The sequence below is a fragment of the Diabrotica virgifera genome, chromosome 2, assembly GCF_917563875.1.
Source record: "Diabrotica virgifera virgifera chromosome 2, PGI_DIABVI_V3a".
Lineage (NCBI taxonomy): Eukaryota > Metazoa > Arthropoda > Insecta > Coleoptera > Chrysomelidae > Diabrotica > Diabrotica virgifera.
The window spans coordinates 82,923,431-82,944,461 of NC_065444.1; the positions used below are offsets into that span (position 1 = coordinate 82,923,431).

The 21,031-nt window shown below is 32.3% G+C and overlaps 1 protein-coding gene across 1 annotated transcript; it reads right to left on the minus strand.

Annotated features, from left to right (window-relative positions):
* Positions 1–2,702: 2,702 nt before the first annotated feature.
* On the minus strand, positions 2,703–19,363 carry LOC114331217 (sodium channel and clathrin linker 1-like). The gene is made up of 2 exons (XM_028280713.2): positions 19,212–19,363; positions 2,703–4,582 (listed from the first exon to the last, which is right to left on the minus strand). Exons 1-2 carry the CDS (start codon positions 19,230–19,232, stop codon positions 2,957–2,959), a joined length of 1,647 nt encoding a protein of 548 aa, XP_028136514.1. The 5' UTR covers positions 19,233–19,363; the 3' UTR covers positions 2,703–2,956.
* Between the last annotated feature and the right edge of the window lie 1,668 nt (positions 19,364–21,031).

A 21,031-nucleotide genomic window follows, 5' to 3' on the forward strand; every position in this document is an offset into this window, starting at 1 on the left:
CGAGAATCTGGTCAAGATTGGAGCGCTGTAGAACCTAGGTTATAAATAAAATTAAACAAATTTATAGCGAAAATTGTTCATTGAAAAATCCTCTACAAAATCGCTATGATGTTATTTTATTGTGAAAAGAACGGAAAAAAAGTTATAACCTCCAAAAGGAAACTTCTTACAAAATTTTCTCATATTTTTATTTATAACTTTTTTGTTGGTCACTTGACGATAAAAGTAATATATATAAAATTGTAGAATATTTAATTTGCTACATTTTATGTGTAATTAAATTTTCTGTAGGATTGCTAGTTTAGAAGGTACAGTGCGAAAACCCTTTGCACCACTTTTTCCAATATGGCGGCCGGGGGACAAGGGTGGCGACCCCAAAAACTTGAACTTAAGCTTCTACTAAACCCCCTACACATTAAAAAAATAAAATTGACTCCTCTAAGAAATGCAACCTAAATGTAACATTTTAATGGACTAATTGTCTATATGGTCCACAATAATAAACTACATCAACTTTAGACTCACAAATCCTTTCTCCTTTCATCCAATTTATCCTTGATGACGATTATGGTGGTGTTTGGTATCGAAACGAGTCCATTTGCCACAGATTTTTGCATGTTTATATTATCATATTTTAAGTTATATTAATTATGGTGTATTTACGAATTAAAACTTGACTGTTACAAATCTAAATTATATATCCCGAGGCATGTAGATGATTACATACGAGTTCAAATATTGATCTCTGATTGAGTGACAGTAGATGGGTTATGTTTACTGGAAGTTGCACATTACTTTTTACAAGGTTTTCAGAAAATATAGCTAGCTGTAAGTGCTTTATTTTTGTAACATCCAAAAAAGATGTGATTAATATCACACTGGTAAATATTATCGCATGAGCACTTTCCTGATTCGACAATTTTAAATCTAGCCAGGTGAGCTGGAACAGCACCGTGATTAGTTTTTAGTCTAACGATAGTTGCAGCTGATCGTTAAGATATGTTATATTGGAATATATGTATGTGATAATTCTGTTAAGGATGGTAACATAGGATGGATCTTGTAATAGTGGTTATTTGAAGTATTCGCCAATACTTTTTATCTGTCTTGCCAGTTATAGTATATTTTTTGATTATGAAATTTGATTAGATCCGTAACAGTGTAAATATAATCTTGTATACCAGAATGCGTGGAATTCTTAGCAAGTCTGTCTACTATTTCATTACCTTTTATCCCGCTGTGACTTTTTGCCCAAATAAATGTCACATCCTTGTTTCTAATTTTATGTTTAATTTCACATATCAGCTCACATGTCTTACGATTTAATTCAATATTATTAAGTCCGCTAAGAACTGACTTGGAGTCTGAGATAATCACTGCATCTTGTACTCGTGCTCCAAACAATCCACAGCTTTTCCAATAGCTACTACTTCTGCGGTGTAAATAGAGCTGTGCGAATGAAGTTTTTTTAATGACTTGTTTTTAGAAGGAACGTACACTGCAGACCCTACCTTTCCACCATTTACTACAATTTATCCTTTGATTATGCATCCCCTCAAACTAACACATTATCATCGTCATCTAATCAACAGCTATTCCATCCATCGTCGGGTGTAAACCTCCAATAGGTGTGCCCATTGCTTGGACATTGAAGAGACAACACATAAGAAGAATAGAAGCGTTCGAAATGTGGTGTTACAGAAGAATATTGAAAATTCAGTGGGTTCAAAGGATTACCAATGGTGAAGTGCTACGACGTTTAAATAAGGAGTTAGAAATTATGAAGAGTATAAAAACTAGAAAACTGGAATATTTGGGTCACATTACCAGAGGAGAGAAATACGAGTTGCTGAGAATTATTATGCAAGTAAGGATCCAAGGAAGAAGAAGAAGCATAGGAAGAAGATGCATCTCCTGGCTGAGGAATCTTAGATAATGGTTTAACTGTAGTTCGTTACAACTGTTCAGAGGAGCAGCCAACAAAGTGACCATAGCCAGTATGATATCCAACCTCCGATAGGAGAGGTAACTTCAAGAAGAAGAAGAAGGTGTGCTCATTCATATCTGTTTGCTGTTTTTTGTATCTATTCGTGGCCAGCCATTCGCTTGATGTCATCAATTCATCTTGTTTGAGATCTGCCTCTACATCTTTTGCTTGCCCTTGGTCGCCATTAGAGAATTCGCTTTGTCCAACGGTTGGGTTCCATTCTTCCTAATAATATGTCCTGCCCTAGCTCTAGAAGATATGTTTCGAACTTTGAAATGGGCAAATAAAGGAGTAAAGACCGACGGCGAAAACCTAAAGCATCTGTAATTTGCCGATGATGTTCGCTAATAGCAAAAGACAGAGAACAATTGCGGGAAATGCTATTAGACTTCAACACCAAATCAAAAGGAATAGGAATAGGTTGGTTGGTGTATTCTTTGGTTTAACTTAACAACTTTCTAAATACAGGGATTATTCCAAAGTTTCAAATATGGTCCCTTTTACTTATTGCCTTGAAGTGGAAGATAATGGTTTCTAATTTGGCAGCTATTTCTCGGAACTCGTGAACGAATAGAGCGCTCCAAGAAAAAGCGCCTCATGTGGAAAAATTATAATTATATGACAAGTAAAATATTAATAAACTAATTGTTTGGTACACAATATATCAAATTAATTCTGTAATAGATATATTCCAAAATTATATGTGATTGCACCAGATACAAAAAGTATTTAACTTGACAATATGTACAAAAACTATACAAAATATTTACATTAGCACTCAGACTTACATGATGTCTTAAACGTAGTAGATTTACAATCCACTGTTACAGATTTAAATTTATCTTTAGTAGTCTCACATAATTTTCCTTTACAATACTTTCTTATTCTCTTTGTCTTACTATCATGTTTAACATTGCATATTTGCTCAACCAATTTTTTTCTAGATACATTGTATCTGTTCCTTAAATGTCAGCTAGGTACATTAGGCTGCACATGCTGGAGGTTAGTGTGAGAAGACGTAATGTGGTTGGTATCCGCTGCTATTTTTTGTAGTACATCTTTGTAATAAGACATTTTCTTCTGGTTGTTGTCCAACTCAGTTTTTAAAACTATGTTTTCTTTTTTCGTCGTTTTTGTTTCATGTTTCAGTTTTCTTATACCATTTTCAAATTTCGTTATAACATCTTTAGTTTCTTCCAATATTTTCTTGTTTATTTTCTCTTTCATATCAATTTCAGCTTCAAGTTCCTTAATATGTTCTTTAAATAAAGCTGTGGACTCATATTTTCTATTTTCAACCTCAGCCATTACTTTGTTTTGATTTTCAACGTACGTTTCAAAGTCTTTTGTAACATTACTTACTTTGTCTTTTTGTCTTTCTAATTCATTACTTAAACTTTTTATACTTATATCTTTTTCGTTAATAAAAGACTCCAATTGGTTGATAGAATTTTGTAAACTTAGCCTCTCCACATCCTTGGCTTTTAGAACTCTTTCATAATGTGCTGCCATCTGCTCCATATCGTTTTTAACAGTATCGAGTTCTGCATTTACTTGAATGTTGTGTTTTTCAGACACAAGTAATTTTTGGAACGTGGATTCCAAGTTCTTTTCTAATATTAATAACTTTGATGTCCTGCTATCATCTGTACCAGTTGCTCCAAGAGAAAATCTGTCTATTTCGTTTTGCAAGATTATATTTTTTGCTTGCATCTTTTCTATATCTAATATTTTTTTGTTTAATTCGTCTTGTAGTTTTCTATGGTTGTCTAGAAGATCTGTGTACCTTTTTTCAGCGTCTTGTTTAACTACCACTATATCTTTATTACATTTTTCTTCTATAGCACCGATGATCCTGTCTAAATCATCATTCATTTTCTTCATTTCACTTCTTATTGTGGCTTCTCTAAGCAGCGATGCATCTTTTTCGTTAAGAGCAGCCTGGACGACTTCTATTGCTTCAATTATTTTTTCTTTATATTCGCTATTCTGCTCCATGATTTTCTGTACCAGCTTATCTTTTTCTTTGCTCTTTCTGTTGCAGTGTTCACAAGCGTCTTCCAGGTCAGAAATCTTTTTATTTAAATCGGTTATTTTACTATCTGAGGCTTTTAAGGATTCTGAGACGTCTGTGGCATTTTGAAGGAGAGTTTTGACTTCTAAATTTTTGCTTTCTAATCGTTTTTGAACTGCCTTGAGTTGAACATCTAGGACACGAATATTTTCTTCGTATTTTTCTTTTATTCGAAAGTATTCGTTCTTTGGGAAGAATTCAGTAGTATCGGATTTGTAGATGTTTAGTTCGCTTTCGAGTATCTCAACAGATCTATTCGCTTTTCGCCATAACTGAGTTACCTGGTCTTTTTCTTTCAACACCAAACCGATCTGCAATTTTAAATTTTGAATCAATTCTTCTTCTGCTACAGATTCTCTCAGTTGTTTAGCACTAGAGTAATGTTTCAGCTCTTCGAGTATCCTCTGGTTTTCGCCAACTAGCAATGGTATTTTTTCCTTAAGTTGTCGATGCTCTGATTGTATGATTCTAAGTTCGTGGGTCAAGTCCTTGACTATTGCTTCGTAGTCAGCGATTACGGTCTGAAAGTAAAATTGGGTTATTAGATCACATTTAATTCAATTCTAGATTATATTAAACATAAGTATTTTTGTCACAAAACTTTGTTAAAAAGATGGTCAAGTATTTATTAAGGTTCGTTTATAAAGATATTACTGCGAGGCATAAGTTAACGATATAGAAAATTATGCTCATTTTTATAGTTGATTTTTTCGTGAACAAATTAACGGATTCCGCTGTTTTTTTTAACTATTCGAATCACTTGTCTGCGATTTCCTTACACCCTCCTTGAACGGTGTTCTTTTGAAACAGCAGTTTGGTTTCAGGCGCCATAAGTCAACTGAACTCAATTTGCTGACATATACTAACTTCTTACTGAACGCCTTGGACGAAGGACTACAGGTGGACGCCCTGTACACCGACTTCTCTAAGGCTTTCGACAGAGTTAATCACAATATTCTATTAGAAAAATTGCAGCGATTAGGGATACATGGTTCACTTCTGCTGTGGCTTAGGGAATATCTTCTGGACAGAAAACAAATCGTCAAGCTCTACAGCTATTTTTCTTACGAAATAGTTGTCCCTTCGGGCGTACCGCAGGGATCTCATCTTGGACCTTTGTTGTTTAATGTTTTTATTAACGATATAAAAGACTGTTTCCAATATGCGAAATTTCTTTTATTTGCTGACGATGTTAAGTTTTACTGCCACATTAGGAATCCACTCGACTGTTTAAGGCTTCAGTCCGACTTGAATCGGTTGAATGAATGGTGCAGCAACAATGACATGGTTCTCAACTCCTGCAAATGTTTTCACATATCATTCACGCGTTCGAAAAGTCCTATCTCTTTCACATACAAAATAGGTGATATAAATATCACAACAGTCACATCCATAAAAGATCTTGGAGTTACACTTGACTCTGGACTATCTTTCAATATTCATATAAGCAATATCATCTCAAAATCGCTTCAACTGTTAGGTTTTATTAAAAGATGCTCCCAAGACTTTAAGCAGTTGAGATCGTTTAAACTGTTGTACTGTGCAATGGTGAGGCCAATCGTGGAATATGCATCTTGCGTCTGGTCACCCGCCTATGAGACATACAACTGTAAGATTGAAAGGATCCAGCACCTATTCCTTAGGTTCGTCGCATTCAAAACAAACCGTAGAGACTGGAATTATATGGATCTTGAACTAGAACTTAACATTGACACCTTATCAAGCAGACGGAAAAAGAAGGACATGTACATGTTGTATAATATTATAAATTCAATTCACGACTGCCCTGAGCTCCTGGAGAAAGTAGGTTTACATATTCCCTCCAGAATCACACGTTCAAGATCTACGTCTCATACTGCCATCAGCAGAACTAACTTCACTGCAAATTCTTTCATCTCGAGGGTTTCTAGACAGGCAAATGCTTGCTCCAATTGTGTGGATTTCTTTGCGGATAGTTCGCGATTTTTAAAAACGCTAAAGGATTGCACCCTCTAGTTTTATGTTCTTGAATATTTTAAACTTGTGATTATATATCTTTACCTGTTATTTTTACTTTTTGACTTGCTTTTTTGTCGTAGTGTTTATTGTATCTTATTGTATTTTACGTATATTTGTAATATTTTGTTAGTTCTTCATATCTTCTGTAATGTTTTATTGTAATGAGCTTTGCTCGTAAATATATATAAATAAATAAATAAAAATAAATAAATAAATTATTTTAGACTTTTAGACTTTTCTTTGCTATTTACACAGTTAGGCAAAGGTTTACTCAAACTTATTTTTTGTATTTATGCCGGGTGGAAGAAAAGATACGTTTTTCTTATTTTAAGTTGGAGACACCTTGTAGGGAGGACAAGGTAAAAATGTGAGTATATATCTGTGCGTTAGAATTGAAAGGGCAGAAGTCACTTTCACTTTGTTTTGCAGTAGATCAAAATTAGTGCTATTAATTTGTACACCATAATTTTAAATGCCTGTAAAATCATCACATGATGTTGCAGCTTTATGATTTTAAAGAAAGTGGTAAAGCATGCTATGTATTTTATTTTACAGTAACATAATCGACGTTAGGTTGTTTTGTATTAACCCTGCTGTCCCGTTCGAGTCAACTACACAAATGTACTGTTCGGGTCAATATGACCCAACTATGGTTTACGCTCCTTAATCGAAACAATGGTGATAAATAAAACTTTATTAACAAGAAATTATGGTTAATTAAACAAAAATTATGTTGTTAATGTAAATTAAACCTTATTAACAAAAACAAAAGGCATTTTTTCTTTCAAAAAAGCCTAGTAACAAATATCTACAAAAATTTAATTCAGTTTACAACTGGGACAGTAATAAAAAGAATGGATTTTACAAATATGTTTGTGATATAATATACAACATAATAATTAGTCTTGTTATCGTTTTTATGGCAAGTTTACAGCGTGTTCGTTTAGCAGGCGGAGTTAGATTGTCCATAGACGGTTCACTAGCATTTCCATCTTGTCTACTTGTTCCTGCTCGTGTACTTTTTACCAGTTCGTAGGAGCCTTTAGTTATTGTTATATTTTTTCTGGAAATGATGACTGGTTTCATAAGTTTTTTCCCAATTCCTCAAGAAAAGTTCGCTGTTTTCCCAATTTATTGGTATTCCATTGGATATTTATTGATGCCCATAACACGAACGCGTTGTAGGCAGAAATGTCCAGCAGATTAGAAAAAACAATCATTGGCCAGCGATTTATCTCTTCTCACATGTATACGTGCCAATAAGCTAATCTAGAGTATCCACTGCTCCCTTATTGGAATTGTAATCTAAAATAATTTGGGGCTTTTTCATTTGATGAAAGCGATGCATGATGCATCGATTCATGATGCAAAGTACTCATAAGAATAACATTTTTATTATTTTTAGGAATATTGTCAAATCTTGCATAAAGCAAAAAAGACGAGCTATGAACTTCTTTTTTCGCGATTTTTGCTGAAAGCTCCGGTTTATTGTACTTATAATCCCCGGCATTGTATCTACTTGAAATTGTACTTGTTTTAGAAGAAATTGTCCTAAATTTTACGATGCAAAAAAGTTATTACACGTAATATTGTGGCCTTCCAAATCACTACTTAAGTCACACATCACACGCATTTCTGTATAGATCTGCAATTTTAGAGCGTAAGAAGTTTAACTGTTCATAACTACATAAACCCCAAAGTTTTGTGCCATATTTCGCTGGCTTGCTGGAATGTACCATTTGAAGGGAGAGTGGCCTCTAAAGGCAACTAGTTGCTTATCGACGGTAACATTGTCATCAGGCTTAAAAAAATTTTTTACATTTTCTACACATGTTTCATAAATTTCACGTATTGCCGTAAGTTTATCAAAACGTATTTTATCCTGTCTAGTAGTTTTGTTATGAAAACCTATTACTTGCAAACTTTTTGTAAATATATCAAGCGGCATTGTTGATCGAAATATAGTACGACCCGTTTCTTCATTCTACAAACTTTTAGTTGATTTACCATGATACTTATAAACTCGAGCTAAAAATAAAAGACCAATGTATGCTTGGAGACCAACTTTATTCATGTCTTTCCAGTTGGTTCCAAATATATGCTGTCCGTCCATGTTGGTCATATTTATAATTTGGTTTGCAACATCGTCCAGCTATACTACAGTTTATTTTACAAGATTTAGCTTGCAGAGACTTGTTTTTATTTACAGACATATCCGGCTGACAAACACACAGGTACTGCTAATATAGAATACTGCCAACTAAACACACATACACAGGTAATTTTTAACGGTTTAAATACGCGGGTCACATTGACCCGAACGTACCCTAGGTAACAATTTCATTTTTATCAAAAAATCAGGAAGTTGATTGTTTATCTCATATGCAATTGAAAGACCTCATATTAGGTAATAAAGTCACGAAACACCAAATCGTTACGCCGCGTAATAATTTGTAAAATAAGAAATAAATTATTTTTTGGGTCAAATAGACCCGAACAGGACAGCAGGGTTAAAATAATAAATAATTTAGGACTACAGCCTTTTTTGTTCTGTGGTACTATTTTAATAAAAAACAGGACAGACGCCCTTTTGATATGATTTTGTTAGGAAAAGAACCTTATAATAAGAACTTAACATTATAAAAATGATATAAAACTTAAATTAAAAAGCATTTAATCATCTTCGGAACATTAAGAATTGTCTTCATTAACGGCAACTTTATTTTTTTTTGTTTTTAAAAATTTATAGTAGGAATAGTAAATAGAAGGTACCCATTCTAGCAATTACATTATGGTAGGGGAGCAAAGTATGCTAAATGTGCAGTCACTCGAGCGCTTTGGGGACCTATTGGGTTGTGAAGAGTAGGTCCTAAAATCAAAAAAAGTTAAGTAAAGTTTTCCATTTTAGTGGGCGCTTGCCATTTTTAATTTACTTTTCCATTTCCAACAATCGTTTTTTCCGATTATAACGCCATCTATCCATAATTCGAAAAAATGTTTCGAATAAAAGTTACTTATTTTTACGTAAGGAATCCAAATCTGTAATAAAAAAATGAGGATTCCTATTTAAGATTTTAAAGTAACCCCCCACCCCACCTCCGTGGGGGGTCGTGTTTGGTGCCATTCGATAGATTTTTCAAAAATATTGAATAAGCGTATTTTACAGTTTTTCGATCTGATGTTCATTTCGCGAAATATCGTGGGATTCGTATTTAAAATATTAAAATTACCCCCCACTCCTCTCCGTGGGAAGTCGTGTTTGGTATCATTCGATAGATTTTTAAAAAATATTGAGCACATATTTTTTAGTTTTTCGATTTGTCAATCATTTCGCGAAATATTCGCTTTTTTCTTGTGAAATTTTGGGACTCGCCCATTTTCTTACGCCCGGCTCAAATCGTCAGATTTTTGAAATATACACTCTTTTGCATGTACTTAACTTACCTTATCTTAATCTGACAATTTCGAGTTTTTTTAAGGATAGATTTTTTTTCGGGCCCCCCTTAACGAACTCCCCTGTGTTAAGAGCCAATATATGGTAGAGGTACATCTACAGGGTACCAGGTTTCTCCCCATATGATAATCTGACGCGCTCGAGTAACTGCAAAAATCCCCGCTTGGGCTCCCCTACCATTATGTGGTTATATTTTGAACTATCAATTGGAATGGATTTTTATTATTTATTTGGTCAAATGTATTTGGTAGGAGAACATCGAGAGAACTCATTTTCCTTTTAAAATTGACAGATTTAAAATTTTCCTGAGAAAATGTTGTTTTATAAAACATGATGCCAGGGTGGTCTCTTTCGACTTTCAAGTGCACAATTTTAGAGCATAGAAAGGGTTCATTGTCTGTGATCCGTTTCCGGTTCACAAACGGAGTTATCGATTCTTTGCCCATTTTTTCAAAGTCACTTGTTTTTAGCTCATAAACAATAAGCGGTTTTAAAGAACAGCAGGTCCTTATAAACTGGGCCTATTCATGAGGTACAGAAATACTCATAGTACCTAGGCAGTCTTTTCTTCTTCCTCTCAATAAGTGCATGTATACTGTTTCTACTTCGTTGTGTGTATGTCCCTTGAGTAAATATTTATGATGAATTTTAACTACTGAGGTGTTATGGACATACACATACAAAATGAAAAAAAATAGGTTTTGGCCAGAGCAGTTATCTGACCAAAAAGTTACCTCTTCTGTTGTAGAAGGTAAATTTTTTAACCACATTATTACAGCGGAAGTTATCTCGTTGCCACCCCTTTTTGCAATAGACTCGTCCCATATGAAGCATGAACCTTCGGCAGTACTATCATTATAGACGGTAAGATTAAATGTCCATAGCTGCTTTAAATAAATCGATTTCCATTAGTTAACATAGGTGTGGGGAGGCATTTTTGCAAATCCATCATTGCTACGAGTTCTTTTAAATTCTGTTTGCATCTTACCTTATCCTGCCTTTTTAACTTGTATCTGTTTTCTGCGCCATTCAAGTGATCTGCCTTTTTCTTTAAAATATCTTCAGCTTCATTAGTATCTGCCTCTTTTCGCTTATTTTCAAAACTGTCACAGGTGTCACATATATCAATGTTAGGGGGCTTGGAATGAAGATTGAATTTGGTAGAAAAAATTTGCTGGTGCATACTTTTCTTTACAAGTTCTTTTGCATACTCCTCATTAATCTACTCTAAATATAATTTGTACATTATTGTTACGTTTACCCAGTTCCTACAGTCGGTTGCCATAGAGATTGGACTACCGTCTTTTTACGAATCAGTGTGCCATGCAAAAAAGACCGGTGGACCACATAAGGCCTTTTGTAACAAATTTCATAGTGGACATCCGACTTGCACTTTTAGTAATATTACCTGCACAACCATCTATTAAGCACCATTCAAGAGATATTACCGTTAAGTGTATTACTGCATACCTCCATTTACTGTGATAATTGACTTCCGCCCTTTCAATTCTAACGAACAGATATCTAAATCGCATTGTAGTCTTAGGCTTTGCGAACATTGTTTTTAAAATGTTCCCAGTATCTTTAGAAACAGAGAAAATAGACTGATTTATTCTTTTATTCACATGATTGTCGCAAAAGTTTGAGACACCCTGTAGGGAGGAAAAGGTACAAAAGAGGCTCTACATTGAAATTTTGTTCTAATCTAATACTATATGGACATATAGTTGTTTTAAAGTTGTCTGATATCTTTAATAACAAAGAAACTAGAAGGTTTTACTCTTTAATGTGTGTTTTAACTAACGACATGTGATACGTGAGGAGGTCATGTCTTATCACGCAACTAAGATGAAGATGAAATTATTTCCTATATACATGTAGTGCGAAAGGAAAAGAGTGTTCAACGAAAAATACCTGTGTAATCTACCTCTCGCAATTTAAACAGCCTCCACGTAGACACCAAATCCCTACTTACTCTCAAGGGAATTCCATCCCAACAGATCAGAGAGCCTCCATTAAACAATCTCGCCTCTCTTATGTTGCGATGTACATACCGCTTACCTGGTCAACAAATAACTCTTATAAAAGCCGATCAGAACTGTTTACGTTATGCAAACTACTGTTTTTAAAGTTTTGTTCACTGTTATTTTTTATCGTTAATCTAGTTTCGTTTCAATCAAAACACACGTTAAAAGGTAAAACCACCTGTTTTCTTTGTTTCTAGAGATATAAGAGTCATCTAAAAAGCAAAATATTCAGAAGGTAAAAGACTACAATTCGATTTCGATATATACCCACACTTGTACCTTGTCCTCCCTACAGGGTGTCTCAAACTTAACATACAAAAAACATTTCTTTTCTTCCGTCCGGTATAGGTTCAAAAAAAAAAAGTTTGAGTAAACCTTTGCCCAACTATGTAAATTCCAAACAAAAATGTAAAATAATAAAAAAATTAGCGGACTCCGTTTAGTCATGTCACCAGTGGGGGTACAACGGCCTCCTTAATTCAGATGGACTTACCCAAGTTTTTTTATGTATTTTGACCCGTAGAACACGAATTTTTTGGGTAACAGTCGATCCGGATGTCGACAAGATTGTTATAAACAAAGAACTTGAGGAATCACATAACAGCGATTTCTCGCAACACAAAACATTGTTTTGTATTTTTTGGGTCATTCTAAGCAAAAAATGTTTTTAAAAGTTTTTTCGTAGGATGCATAGTTTTCCACATAAACGCGATTGAACTTTCAAAAAATCGAAAAATTGCAATTTTTGAACCCGAATAACTTTTGATTGAAAAATAAAATAGGAATTCTGCTTACCGAATTTGAAAGTTCAAGTCAAATTCTATCGGTTTTGATTACTGTCATCGCTAAAAATAATTTTTTTTATTTATAAGCAAAGCTATAAACACATAGTGATTGAATGATGTTTTAAATGCATTTCACATTTGAAATCGAACGAGTAGGTACGCATTCAGACAATTTCTACGTAGATTACGTACATTAAAACGCATGCATTGGGAACGGGAAACACTATGTGCTTATAGCGTTGTTTAACAAATAAAAACTTAATTTTTAGCAATATTTTTTAGCAAATAATCAAAACCGATAGATTTTGACCTAAATTTTCAAATGCAGTAAGCAGAAATGCTATTTTATTTTTTAATCAAAAGTTATCCGGGTTCAAAAATTGCACTTTTTCGATTTTTTGAAAGTTTAACCGCGATTATCTCTAAAACTATGCGTACTACGAAAAAACTTGTAAGACCATTTTTTGCTGAGAATCACCTAAAAAAGACAAAAAAAGTTTTGTTTTGCGAAAAATTGCTGTTATGTAATTCCTCAAGTTCTTTGTTTATAACAAACTTATCGACATCCGGATCAACTATTACCCAAAAAATTTGTGTTCTACGGGTCAAAATACATAAAGAAACTTGGGTAAGTCCATCTGAATTAAGGAGGCCCTTGTACCCCCCTGGCGACAGGACTAGTTAATCTATTCACGAAAAAATCAGCTATAAAAGTAGTCAAGAGTAATAAGGATTTTCTCGGGACACTCAAAGATCTAGGTAGCTGACTACTTTTTCAGTTATTATAGACCTATAGGAAGAAAACCTACCTGTTTCCTGCCTAGAGTTCGCGTCCGTTTTTTATTATTAACAATTTAGTGCAAAAATCTCGATCCTTTCGATTTTTTTCACTCTATTCAAAAGCTAAATAGTTGACATAAAATTACAAAATTCAGTTTTTTAGAACATTTAAAAACCTCCAAAATGCCGATTTTTGAATCAGACTTGGAAAAACTAAAAAATGCAAAACTAGAAATAGTGGAGTCACTGAAGGTGGATATGAGCTATTACCTCCGATTTCGTTGAACCTCCATCGATTTGCATGAAAATTGGTGAGTGGTTAGAGGATATCTCAAGTAACAAAGGTTACATGGTGCCAAATTGCGCTTTTACCGTGGGGGTGGATGCCACCCCTTCTCGTGGGTGAAAATTAATTTATTAAAAATAATCCCATATTTCGATAGAGGGACAAATTTCAAGAAAAATTTGTTTTGTAAAGTTATTAAAATAAATCAAAACTTTTTGAGTTATTAAAGATCAAAGATTTTAATTTTTCTTGAGAAAAATGCATGGTTTTAACCAATTTTTCATCAATAACTCAAAAAGTGTAATAGTCGAGGAAATGAAGCATTTTGGCTCGCAATTTTTTCGTCCAGCATGGATTTACTTGAAATTTTCACAGAAGGTAGGGAATAGTCCAAGGATCATTTTCTATATCATGCCGCTGTACGCTAAAACCTTGGGGGTGGTTGCCACCCCATCTCGGGGGTGGGAATTTTTGATTACATTTTAACCATGTAAGTCGATGTAAAAAGTAATTCTAAGAAAAAAATGTTTTTTACATTTTCTTCGTAAAACTAATATTTTTCGAGTTATTCGCGCTTGAAAGTAACAGTTTTTCGTCGAAAAAATCGACTTATATAGAGAGTTTTTTGAGAATACCTCGAAAAATATGCATTTCATCAAAAAATATGTAGATAACAAAATTGTATATTTTAGTAACAAAAACTAAATTATTTTTCTATAATATTTTTAATACCAATACAAACCGCGATACGGCATGCTAAAGTTAGCTTTTCTCGTCAAATGCATAATTTGAAATATTCAAAGCCAAATAACGGGAAAACTTTGCATTTTTCGAGGAAAACCTAAAATAATATTTTGTCAAGTATACAATAATTAAACCTTATAAATAATAATAAAAAATTTCTGACATGAAAATAGAGCGACTAATGATTAAAAAATTGTCGGTACCTGCTTTTCTCTACGAAAAAATCAGTGAGACTAACCCCCTAACTACCCTTCTAATTAAAAATGGGTCTTCACCTTTCTGTAATTCCTTGTATATTTGTATTGTCAATACACCCAAGAAGTTTGACCTATTTACAAGGCCTAATTTTAGAAAAATTGGAGTTTAAAGGAAAAAAGTTTTTTGCAATTTCGTATTTTTCACCATTATTTACTTCAAAATATCTCTGAAAATAATGGAGATCCGAAAAAATTATAGACTACTAAATTGTAGCCTTTTTAATAATTAAAATTATATTTTTCATAGATTTTCATTACAGTAAACAGCTGTTTAAAACCTCTATTTACGAGCAAACACCCCCTTATTCGAGTCCCTTAAACCCACCCCAATTAAAAACTAAAGGGTCTAACGGAATTTAATTTACACATGATTATATCTCTTCAAAGATCCTACAAAATAATTTTTAAAAAAACTTTATATCGCTAAAAATGAAGGAGCTGTGTATATAAAACGAATTTATTTTTCGAAATATTCGAATAGTCCGCTTATGGAACATTTTCAATGCATGTATAATACCACAGAACTGGTTCGTATACTGGAAGATGACTTAAAAACTATCTGTATTTGTACTTCTACATATTTGTAAATTCGTATTTTTGTGTAAATAAATGTTTTTGTAATTTTTTAATTCTACTTTTTTCTGTATAGATCTATTAAATTATCTACTTATAAAATTGTAATGTTCTTAAGGGTGGTTTTTAAGGGTTGAAATATTATGATATTATATCCTAAAGCATAAAACAATTATTATTTTTAGCCAATCAAAACAAAATGTTACCCATATTAAAGTTTACAATGTTTTTATATAATTTTTGACAATAAGGGATAATGTACACCCCTAAAAATAATCAACGCCCTTGAGCATATTATAGAATATGAAGTACAGGGTGATAATAATATGATCCTAATCCCAAATTTTTATGTAAATCGATGCAAGCCGAAATTATTCTTTTAGGATAAGTAATTTTTTATATATAGCTCCAAAAAGGGTAGTTTTAATGGTTGAAATATTATGATAGTATATCTTAAAGCATAAAACAATCAATATGTAACTAATAAGAACCAAATGTTGACAATATTAAAGTTTAAAATGTTATTTTATAATTTTTTACAATTAGGGGTAGTTTTCACCCTTAAAAAACCGAAAGCGCACAACGGTTCAATATAGAAAATTAACTAGAGGGTGAAATGAGTCTAATCCCAAATTTTTGTACAAATCGATGCTGGACGAAAAAATTGCGAGGTTTTGCCATTTTTTCAGCTTCATTTCCTCGACTATAAGTTTTTACAAAAAAGTTATAATTATCAAAATTGAAGCTAATAAAAAATGAAATAAACCGCTTACTACAAAAACCTTTTTATGTTAAATAAAAGTGAGTTATAGGTAATTGAATATATTTTTTTTTCGGTGAGTAAAAACTCTAAGTATTCAAGCTGAAATAACGGGAAATTGATGCATTTTATAACATAAACTTATTAAACATTTGTCAAAGTACTTAAAAATGAGCCCCCGAATATGTTGATAGCGTTATAATTTATGCTCCAAAATTTTTTCAAAATTTATCTTTTAAAATTTTTTCCAAAAAATGTTATTGTTTTTTTTTAATAACTCCGTTCGTGTTTACGATATCAGGTTCATCTAAAATCTGTTAGTAAAGTTAATTCCAAGTGCTATTTAAGCACGTTAAACCTAATCTTTTAAACCCCTTACTTTTTTAAAAAGTGAATGTTCAATGACCCCGGTTGCATGGTTCCCACAGCAAAATTTAAGATTTAAACGTTTCTATCTCGGTTATTTTTTACCCTATAGAAATAGTAAAACAGGTAAAATATTTGGCATAGAAAAAACTAATTTGGTTATGTATATAATATGTTACGAATATTCAGTATTTTTGGAGTTATTATCAAAAGAATATGAGAATTACAATAATTTTAAAAATTATGATTTTTTTAAATTATATCTTTTTTTCAAAAATATGCATTCTAAACCGGTCAAAATTATCGAAAACATTACTTATGCTAATATAAAGAAATTCTTGTAAGGACTACTATAAATTTTAATTTTTGTGGAAATGGCGTATGTTTTATTTTTCACTTTTTCCTAAAAAATTCGAAACGATTCTTTTATTTTCATTATAACTTGTTTAATTTTGACGCTATTACCTTGTTATGAAGCTCATTAAATAGGTATTTCGAAGTACTTTGGTAAATGTTTAACAGGAATATTTGATACATTGTATCATTTTCCCGTTATTTAAGCTTGAATATTTAGATTTGAGTACTCGTCGAAAAAAATACACATTCAATTGCCAATAACTCACTTTGAACTAACATTAGTGTAGTTCTTTATGTGGGGAGTGTATTCAATTTTTTATTATCTTTAATTTCAGTAATAATAACTTTTTTTGTAAAAGCTTATAATTTTTGATTTATACGTGAAAAACTGATTTAAAACATACATTTTTTTACGAAAAAATAAAGTCTTTGGTCTTTAATAACTCAAAAAGTGTTGATTTATTTTAATACCTTCATATAAAAAATTTTGCCTATAATTTGTCCCTCTATCGACTTATGGTATTATTTTTAATAAAATAAATTTCACCCCCGAGAAGGGGTGGCATCCACCCCCAGGGTAAAAGCGCAAGTTGGCATCATGTCACCTTTGTTCCTTGGGATATACTCTAATTACACACCAATTTTTATGAAAATCGATGGAGGTTCAACGAAATCGGAGGTGAAAACCTTCAGTGACTGCAATAAAAGAGTACCAAGTAGAACTGGATAACACATGTGTAGCCTGCGAAAACCTCGATAGCTCTATCAGCGTGGGAGAGGGATAAAAAAATGCCATTTTACGTCAAGAATATCGCCTGGGAAACAGGATCGTAGGAACATGTTAAAAAAAAGTAACAGTGAAATTTGTGCACCCTATAAACATTTTGTGGGGGTTTTGTTCCCTAAAACACCCCCAAACTCTTGTGTACGTCCCAATTATTATTGTGGTACTATTAGTTAAACACAATATTCTTAAAACTTTTTTCGCTTTAGTATTTTTTCGATAAGCCAGATTTTTTCGAAATGCGACTTTTTTTAATATGATATTTAATTGTGAACTGTTATTTTTTAAAGATGTTCCTGGCATAATAATATCTCATATCCATTTTCATTAAAGAATCTCTAATAGTTTTCGATATATTGGAAAAAATCGATTTTCATTTTGTAACTTCAAAGGGCTGTAACTATTTTTACGTGCACATTTGAACTAGAGTAAGTTAAGTTCAATCGAGCTATTTTTGATCCCAGATATGTGATTTAATTTATGACTTGCCTTTTGGTTACACCCTGCGTATGTGATACTTCGTTTATGATCAACTATTCTAAACGAAAAATAAGCCACCATTTAACTAAAAAAACGATTTTATTAACCTTTCGACGTCCACATCGGATATTGTTGTCAAAATACAAAATATTAATAAATTAAACAAAAATGTTGTTGCTTAGTAAAAAATTCTTCTATGATCATTTAATTTTTTAATTTGACGGATTTATATCGGCCATTTTCAATATTCATTTCTATATGGAACAATATATATGCCTGAATTGCTGATATAAGGCAGATTAAATTAAATGATTGGAATAATTTTTTTACCAAGCAACAACATTTTTGTTTAATATATTAATATTTTGTATTTTGACAACGACATCCGATATGGTCATCGAAACGTTAATAAAACCATTTTTTAGTTAAATTGTGGCTTATTTCCCATTTAGAATAGTTGATTACAAAAACTTCGTTTTTCTACTCTATCTAATATTGTGTATAAATTTTTAGTTTGTGAAAACTGTCATTATAGATAGCAGTGCGTGAAGGATTTAAAGTGTGCGTGAAGTAACAATGTATTTTAAATCGGATTTATTTTTCGCTCTGTTTTTTGGCACACTTTCATACAATCAAATATCCTTAACTTTCGCGTTGTCACGGTGATGACATGTGAGCAATAAATTACAACAAAAGTTTTGACAGTTTAGTGGTTTGAAAGAAGTTAGAATTTTTAAATGTCAAAGTTCTTAAAATTGTAAAATATAAATAAATTTCAGTAACGAAGAGTTGCAGTTTTTTTATGTGTTTCTCGTAGATAAAATATGGGATGAAACTGTGCGTGAAATACTTTTTGCGAACTTACGCGATGTATAGCACTCGCTGTCGCTCGTGCTCTAAACATCGCGTGCGTTCGCAAAAAGCATACTTCACGAACTGTTTCATAAATAACTATTATGGTCTACTTTTGTTTCGTTAGTTTTTGTGACCCTTTAATATTATCGTTATCGTTGTTTGTAATATTAATAAACCTCTTCCCAGTTTGCTCTTTTTACCACTACTTTTAAAAAGGATATAATATGATCTTCCAGTTATGCCACACAATTTTGTTTAAGTTATATTAATTATACCAGTATCGAAGTTGTATATTTTTTAGATAATATTTACAAATTCGTGTGTTATGTATTTAATTAATCTTCCATGTTCCCATAAAAAATCCTATTTTATTTTATACAATACTTGTTGCTGTTGCCTTTTTCGTTATTTTCTGAATATGGTATTTCAGAAAAATCAATTTTTTCCTACAATTTGATTTAATAAAAATACGTTAATCCCACTTTAGTAGGTATAACTAAATATTATGACCATACGTGAACATACAAGCCTACGAAATGGTGACTATGGTAACAACAATGCCAACAATTCAAATTAATGTCAAATTTATCAGTATCTAATACATGAATTAAACTGTTTTATCAATAAAATCAGCAATGAATTACCTCGAATTGTGCAACATCCATTTACCGAAGACAAACACACATAACAAAATAAATACCAATAATTCCACTACTCACATTATTTTAATAAAGACATTGACGTAGAATGGCATGGATCTTGACAGCGTTAGAGTCGGTTACCGTGAGGGTCAAAAATCAATTCGCTTGTAGCAGCAGCCAAGTTTGTTACACAAAATAAACAATGTGATTGGTTGTACGTTTCGATACCGACGTTAAAAGTCTGCTGGCGGAAGTACGCTAGCTGAGACATGTTTCTTGTTTACTTGCCCGGAATAAATAAAGGGGGATCTGTAAGGGAGTATTTGCAATAGACGTTTTCAAGAAGGAAAGTCTCGCAATTGGAGAAAGGATTTTGTGTTAAATGTTATCATAATATATGTTATTTACAAAAGAATTTGTTTGTTACTCTAATAATTTGTACGAAGGTTTTTTGAATCCGCTAGGAAAAATATTCTGATTCGGATTTTTGGCACAATCTTACTGAAAAAGGACTCCCTTTAACAAATTTGCATGTTGCCAGGACCAAAAGTGGTCAAAAACTTTTTAAACGTTTTTTTTTTGTTTTTTTCCTAAAATTGTTTTTTTGCATGGAAAAAGATTTTTTAGGTTTTTTGGATCATTCCAAACAGATATGGTCTTCAGTGACTTTTCTCTAAAAATGATAGTTTTTGACATAAATGCGATTAAAAATTTAAAAATTGCGAAATCGGCCATTTTTAACCCTCAAAAACTATGTGAAAAACTGAAAATTTGAATATTGTCAAGGTAGGTAGATATTCTTTAAACATCGATTGATGAAATCTCGAAGAGTTTTTTGCAATACAATATTCAAACCTCCTTGGCTTTTAATTGCTAATCAAGCGTGCGCGACACTATTTTCCACCGACATCGACAGTACGGTGCAAATGAAAGGAATAAATTCGGTATTTCGTAAACCAGCGACTTTAAGGAAAAATCCCGAAACAGGTCGATTTTTATTTTTAAGTTATGATATTGTGGCATAATATGGTACAATAGTGACGTCATCCCTCTAAGCGTGATGACGTAATCGATGATTTTTTTAAATGAGAATAGGGGTCGTGTGGTAGCTCATTTCAGAGGTTCTTCAATTCTCTATTTAGTAATGTAAACATTTACATAATTATTTATACAGGGTGTCCTTCTACTTCTTTTTTTGTCAAATAATTTAATTTATAAACATTTTTTGGACACCCTGTATAAACAATTATGTAAATGTTTATATTACTGAATAGAGAATTGGAGAAACTTTTAAATGGGCTAGCACACGACCTCTATTCTTATTTAAAAAAATCATGGATTACGTCATCACGTCCAAATGGATGACGTCACTAGTATACCATATATCCACAATATCATAACTTAAAAATAAAAATCGACCTGTTTCGGGATTTTTCCCTGAAGTCGCCGATTCGGGGAAATATCTACCTACCTTGGCAACATTCAAATTTTCAGTTTTTCAGATAGTTTTTGAGGGTTAAAAATGGCCGATTTCGCAATTTTTCAATTTTTAATCGCTTATATGTCAAAAACTATCATTTTTAGAGAAAAGTCACTAAAGATCTTTTCTGTTTGGAATGATCCAAAAAACCTAAAAAACTTTTTTTCATGCAAAAAAAATAATTTTTGGAAAAAAACAAAAAAAACCTTTAAAAAATTTTTGGCCTTTTGGTCCTGGCAACATGCAAATTTGTTAAAAGGAGTCCTTTTTGAGTAAGATTGTGCCAAAAATCCGAATCAGAATATTTTTCCTAGCGGATTCAAAAAACATTCGTACAAATTAT

Bases quoted from the DNA above. Each gene is read 5' to 3' on its own strand.
- LOC114331217 (XM_028280713.2), bottom strand. From the start codon at position 19,232: ATGGATGTTGCACAATTCGAG. The intron at 4,583-19,211 runs GTAATTCATTGC...TTTTACTTTCAG, and splicing joins TGGATGTTGCACAATTCGAG to ACCGTAATCGCTGACTACGA.